The following is a 7116-nucleotide window of genomic DNA, read 5'->3' on the forward strand; positions in this document are numbered from 1 at the left end:
CTTTAAACTTGCACAATCCTTGGATTTTATTGGTATGGGTAGTACTGAGACCAAAGTGTTTTTCTTTTTCAATCTGACCCAGTCACTCTGATGGGGTATGCATATAACAAGTTCAAATGCAACTGACTCACAGTGACATAGGGCGAGAGGACAGTGCAAGTGTTTTTTTTTACCTTAAAAAGAAAATCATTCTGTATTGTATTATCTTTATTTAACATTGCAATTATGTCACAGTTAATGTGTGTGATTCGTGGCAATCTGAGGTCATTAGGGAGACAGCTTTTGACTTTTTCTGTAAACGTCCAGAAGTAGATTGAATTCTTCCTTGCTGATAGAAACGGTGCAGGTTGGGCTATGGACATAGACCAAGCTGAGATTGAGTTTTTGAACTCGATTTCAGTGGAAAATTAAAATTGTCATTTAGGAATAAAGCTTTAATCTTTTGGTATTTTAAATAGCTTGTGAGAAAAGTGAAACAAAAAAAAAACAGCAGTTACAGAAATTATCAGAATATGACAATCCTTACCGCAGGCAATTGTCCAGTATACAAGGGAGTCAGGGGTTTGGTACAGGATTCTGTAGGGAGCAACTCTGGCACTGGAGTCCAAGACGACATCAAGGGTTCCCACCAGCAACCCTGCAGAGAAAGACACAGTACAGGGCTCAGTTCAGAAGTGCGAGGGAACAATAAACTGTTACCTTGTTCTGTAAATTCAAACTGCTTACAGTAATCATGTCTGCCATGTAATTCACCATAACCAAGCCACAACAAAAAAGAAAAGCTTTTTGTCATTCTCTGAGCAGGGCTGTTCATTTTCCCCTCACCGCTGAGAAGCTGCTCCACTCAGTAATCCTGTTTTCCTCCCTGTTGTTATGTGACTAGTCCATAATAAAAATCTCTACTGACTGTCACATAATGCCCTTACACACTCATTGCAACAGTAACGAACAACAGTTTCAGTATTATAGGACGTGCTTAACAATCTGAAAAACATTTAAAAAAAAAGGAGTTTCCACCATAGGATGTTTTTGTGTCTATATTAAATATGAAAAAAAATAAATAAATAAAAAAACGGAATTAATAAAATAAGGAATAAGCAGTACTGTGTTTACTTTGAATAAGTCCTTTTAGGCTGTACACTCCCCATGTGATATTCAGTCTACAATTGCACTGTAACGGATCAGTTTTGGTATAGGATTATACTGGTTACTCTTTCATATATTTTTTAAGGAATTCATCTCAGATGATCGCACCTGATTTCCGGTGAGGAGTCTTGAGGTCTTAAATCTCCTGCATACAGAACTGCTGGACAGACAGCTTGGTTTGCTGTTGTCCCTTTCTCTTCAGTGATATCACGCTGCAATTTTGCACAAATATTTTGGTGGCTCAACACTGCTGCCAAGTATGACAGTGTGTGTGTCAGTAAACAGAATACATCTTTGAGGTCACAGTGTTTTGTGAGCACTGCATACAGTTCTTCGTTTTAGACACATCTGGACTGTTTCAGAAAACATGCTAGCTCAAGCACTATTTAAATGAATAAAAAATGGAAATAAAACCCATTTCAGCACTCCTTTCCTTCTTTATTTTATTTATCTATTTAAAATGTGCACGTACACACCAGGAAAACCTCATTAAGTTGGCACAGCCAGCTTGTTTTTCAAGAGGGACCCAGGAAACACTGTAGACAAATGCATTCTTGCACACATTTCTTGTTAGTCAGTGATTACATATACTTTGAACAAGAAAGTAATTGAGAACCAAATGTTTACATTTGCCCAGTGAAGCTGCATTTCGAATACAAAGTAGGAACTTATTCTAGAATTCAGGAGCTCTTTACATAAAACACACTCCCCTCTCATACGTTAGTTATTAAATATCACTCAAAATGGACCACACTTACAATTACTGTACTGTAGAGTTGATACATACAGTAAACAGAAGACACTGTTGCAACCTGTGTGCATTATCAAATGCGATTTGAAATTTTGCACGCTGGTTCCTTTAACATGTTTTTTTTTTCTATTGCAGGTTGAAGTTACATTATGCCAAGGGTTTTGTGGTGGCCAAACAGACTAATTAGTTGTCTTTACGCAGCGAAGATGTCGCCCACTAAGCTGTGTGGTTGTAACAACTTGGTTAAGGTGTCCTTAAAGAAAGTCTGAGTCATGTTCCATTTTTTATTTTTAATTGTTGTATACCTCAAACGGAACATGCAAACATACAGTACTGTACATTTTCCATCAACCTCGCAGCAATAAAAGAAAAGAAAAAATAAAACACCTTCCCCCTCTCACTATCATTATAGCTATCTTTTAAAGTTTACCAGTAGGGAGTCCTATCTTGAACTTGAACTGGTTGGAGTGGTACAAGAGAATAAGTCCCTAGTTATCTAACCTATACTGCATCTAGGTTCTGTCTGTGGGTTTCTGTACCCTGTGCACCCCGACAAAAAAGGGATTCCACACCTCTTCAAACACCTGCATTGTTTTGTATATCAGTCTTTCATAGGATGCTGTTATTGAAAGTGAGAAAAAAAAAATACACATTGAAAGGTTTTTACAGCCAGGCTACCTGTGAACAATTCTACTCTAATCATAAGGGATGAATTTAAAAATATTAGGTTTTTTCAGTTGGTTACATGTAGGTCGTTTCCAAAAAAACTAGTGAATATTCATCATAAAACTGTGAGATGTGTTTTAATATTTTAAATGTGTTTATCATTTTCAAATCATTCCACAAATTCTGAATCTACATTTAACCTATCATCTATCATCCTGTTCCCGTTTTTTTTTTTTTTTTTTTTTTTTTTTTTTTTTACGTTGTTTTGTTGTAAAATTCCTGATTAGAAATGCTGTGGAGTGTGGCGAGTGAAGGTAACAAACTGCAATAAAAATGTACAGCAGTGACCCCAAATTGTATGTTATATTTTTTACAAGGCAGCAATTTCAAGCTGCCTTGTAATATTATATATATATATATATATATATATATATATATATATATATATATATATATATATATATATATATATATATATATATAGTTGGCAGAGATATAGGAAGCTTGTGTGGCTCCATCTACAATTTAGGAATGTAAACATCCAAGGCTTTAAATAAGATAGCAGTTTGCAGAAGTATAAACTGTTTGTGATGCCCTTGTGAAGGCTGATTATGTCACACAGGCAAGGAATCCAAATAATCTAGAGTATTACAGGAGGACAGAGTGGGACCGTTATGCAACCCTCCACATGATGTTACTTCAGCTTTGGACTTTCCAAAGTAACACCATCCTTGTTTTAATCACAGACACACAAGATGAGGAGTCTTTGACCTCGATGTCCAGCCATTTTGAATCTCAGAAGAGGAAGTTTTATCACAAGCTATAAAAGATGAAGAAGAAAAAATACAAGAGCTGAGATTTCAAATGCCTTCCTGTCATAAGGTCCTAGGGTTTAGTAATACACATGCATACAAACTGCCATTCTAGGGTTTTTGTTTATTGCTTGTGATTAATTTCTAATAAATAATACTTTATTTCTCACTCACTTTAAATAGTTATTATTTTCTTCTAATTATACTGTATTCCTCCTAATTTAAGATGCACTTTTTTCACTTCTTAAAAATAGCCTTAAATTCAAGTAGAGTAGTGATGTGTGTATTAAAATTGCCAACAAAAGACATGACTACTTAGTACACAAACAGCAACGTGACTGACAAACCAAAACATTACTGCCCAATCTCGAATTATCCATGACATACAGGCCGCCTTTTTCAAAGCGTCATTAGCTTCCTGAGGAATTCAAAGAGAAGCTTTTACAATTTCAGTGTTTCTAACAAACAGTACGAGCTTAGACAGTTCATAAATGCTGATGAGACCCCTATATTTTTTGACATGCCAAGCAATACCACAGTTCACAAATTGGGTGAAAAACAGGTGTGAGTAATCGCGACTGGAAATGAGAAGCAGCACAGAACTGTAATGCTCTGTGTGATAGCAGACAGCCCAAACTGCCTCCACATGCGTAACTGAAGTTGTATCTTTGTAAATGCCTAATTATTTGAGGTTTTGTTTTTTCTCAAATTGAGGGTGTGAAATTTGGTCTCCATCTTAAATTCGAGGGGGGTCTTAAATTCGAAGGAATACAGTCAATCTTAATTAAAACTCACACATACTGTGATTATACTCAGGAAGGGGGAACTTGTGTTGTTAGGAGCTCTATTGTGTCATTACGAGTAGGAGATAATCTGCCTTTGTTTTTTGTGTCAAGCAATAACAGGAATCTGCACACTGTTTTTAAAAAAAACTACCTAAAAAACAAAAACACATGAATCAGCTGGATCACTTGTCAGCTGTTAACAATGTACATATTTGTTTTATCTCCAAAACAAATAAACAGTGTTGTATAGTTCTTCTGGGCAACATTCTAATAATTGTAATGAATAAATCAGTTACAATTAGTGATATGGCTAGGGTGTGACATTGTACAACATACCATGGATTAGAGCAGGGTAGCAGAATGTCCAAAATCATTGGGGCTCCAAACCTTCCAGAACTAAAGAATTATACATTTATAATTAACAAAATACAAAAGTTATGGGCTAGTCTTAATATTTCTATTTCACTTTGAATCTGTTAAGAGATTTGATTAGCTATGCAAAAAACAGAAAGGGGTTTCCGGCAGCCGCTGATGGTGAGATGCGAATGTTCCTGTTGGCTCCCAAAAAATGATGGCTAGATAAAAATCTTTAGGTCCCGACCAAACCCTTTATTGTGTGTATGCGCAACTATTCTGAAACCCTGGATTAGAGTAACCCAATCTCTTTCCAGTCAATGTAGAGACAGGGTGCTAGTCAAGCTGACCCTCGAGACAGTACACCATTCGGATGAAGGATTGGACAAGTCATTGCTCTCTAAAATTGCAATGGTGATTGCCAGTTGTTAATGGATAAGTGTACGACCCCTCCATGACTTCTCCCCTGGGACCGGCCCTGTTACCCATATGCCATAGGGTTCTACAGTATATTCCATGAACTAATTCTTAAGATCTTGCAAAATAATAAAAGAAAAGTGAGCAGAAGTAATTTTAAGCTATTTGTTTACTTTAAAAGACCTGCGCCAGGGTGGTGCAACCACTATGCCAATGCTCCTAAACCACACAGAGTCTGCTGCACAGCAGCAGCTGGCAGACTGTAGCAGGGAGCATGTGCCCTGAGTGCCCTACAAGGGATTTGCATAATGATGACATCATCCTCTGACCAGTTTTCTTCCATTCAAATAGAAGCAGTGAAACCTTGCACTGCTTTCATCAAAAGCCACTGTGGAGAGTACAGTAGACGTCATTAAGAGCATATGGCAAAACATAGGATTAGATTCAATTTCCCTCCTACTGCAACACAAAATGTGGCTTGGACTGTTCTCGGTATTAGGAAGCAAAAATGTGGGAAGTGAATACTAAAATTGCAGAACATGCATTCATACTGTACAACAACATATGTTTACTTCCTTAAATTCAGTCTTGTTTCGTTGGGAAGAGGTGGTCCTCATAGAGTCCCAGAATGGGAAACATCATTTCAGAAACCAAAGACAGCCTATTACAGGAATAATCACCTCTCAACATCCAGATACTGCATCGTCACCACAATGCCCCAAAACACAGCACTGCCTGTTCCTACTGCACAGCGGTCTGATATGCCAAGTGAAGAAATTCACAGCCAAAGCTGTCAAATCATAGTAACAACTAGTTATTATTTTTTATTTGATAACTGTCACACTAGTATTTTATATTACACTGCATTTTCTTACTGCATGTGAAAAAGTATTGGCCCGCCACTGTGCCACTAAATGCTCATTTACACAACACATTTACTAAATAAGTTAATACATACTATAATTGAGTGTATTAAACTAATGTCAGGTAACTGTTGTAAAAAAGTAATAGGAAAACCAAACAAACAGACACTGTACATGCAGGGCTGTGTGTTCAGACTGCATGCTCACAGCTCCTGCTGCCAATAAGGCTTATTGTACAAACATACAGCAGACAGACATTGTTTAGAAAAATAAACAAACAAACGCATTCAAAGCCTGCTGGCATTTAGATTTATGAGGTTTCTGCTGACTGGAACATTTGCTAACTTTTGTATGGCATACAGTTTTGAGTAATATTTAATTACTGTAGAGACTGTGGATAAAGGCTAAGACTGAGTGAGAAAAAGCCATGCAGCTCCTGTGCTGCAGATCAGAGAAGACATGTTCTGGAACAATGGGACAAGGGTACCAAAGCCAGACATTAAGGCAAATATATATATAGACACACACACACTTTTCTTACCACCTGGTGTATTCTCGTACGTTGTAATTGTATCACAAAAACCTAATCGCTGTAGAATACAGGCTGCAGTGACCCATGTGGATAAAGAAAGCCACCTGGGTTCAACCCAGCACACTGGTTTTATCTAAGTTAATTTTGAATGCTGGTGATAAAATGTGTTTTAACAATTGATTGTCATCAACATTCTGCCCCAGTGAATTGGCATTCTTACTGTGCGCCTAGGCATGGTCACAACAATTCATTTTCAGCAGCTCATACTGCAGGGCACAGACAGTATAATTAAATAACGTATTATTTAATGTAAAACATGAAATAGTAAACTAGTTGGTTGTGTGGTGTATTCTTAACTCACCAGCGAGCCCACCTCCTTCTCCACGTCCCTTTCTCCTCTGCAATATGAAGTAGGGATTTGCTCTCTCGGTGATCCAGAGAGCGTTGGCCAACAGCACTTCGTCAGGATTAACCCACATCGTCATAAAGTCACAGGGTGTAGCATATGTATATATATATATAGTACATATATATATATATATATATATATAGATATATAATAAAAACTAAAACATGCGTAGTTTAGGTTTTGCTTTAGGCTCAGGCCGTCAACGGCAGCACAGCATGAGACGACGAATTGTTTTTAACTACTGCTCATAAATATAAGTATGTGTTTATGTATAATTTATTGTGGCAACCATAACCAAATCTGACAATTTTTTTTTTTCACAACGCTATCAAAAGTATTGTTACACGAGATAAATCCGCAAGAACGACCAATTAATTAAAA

The 7116-nt window shown here is 37.0% G+C and overlaps 1 protein-coding gene across 1 annotated transcript in view; it reads right to left on the reverse strand.

Annotated features, from left to right (window-relative positions):
* The window catches only part of LOC121320994 (TBC1 domain family member 9-like), a 34154-nt gene extending 27349 nt beyond the window's left edge, over positions 1-6805 (reverse strand). The window contains exons 1-2 of the mRNA XM_041259878.1: positions 6688-6805; positions 527-637 (exon numbers count right to left, since the gene is read on the reverse strand). Coding sequence (XP_041115812.1) covers positions 527-637; positions 6688-6805 — 229 coding nt within the window. The remainder of the gene's footprint in view (positions 1-526; positions 638-6687) is intronic.
* Between the last annotated feature and the right edge of the window lie 311 nt (positions 6806-7116).

Source organism: Polyodon spathula, chromosome 1, assembly GCF_017654505.1.
Source record: "Polyodon spathula isolate WHYD16114869_AA chromosome 1, ASM1765450v1, whole genome shotgun sequence".
NCBI classification, from domain to species: domain Eukaryota; kingdom Metazoa; phylum Chordata; class Actinopteri; order Acipenseriformes; family Polyodontidae; genus Polyodon; species Polyodon spathula.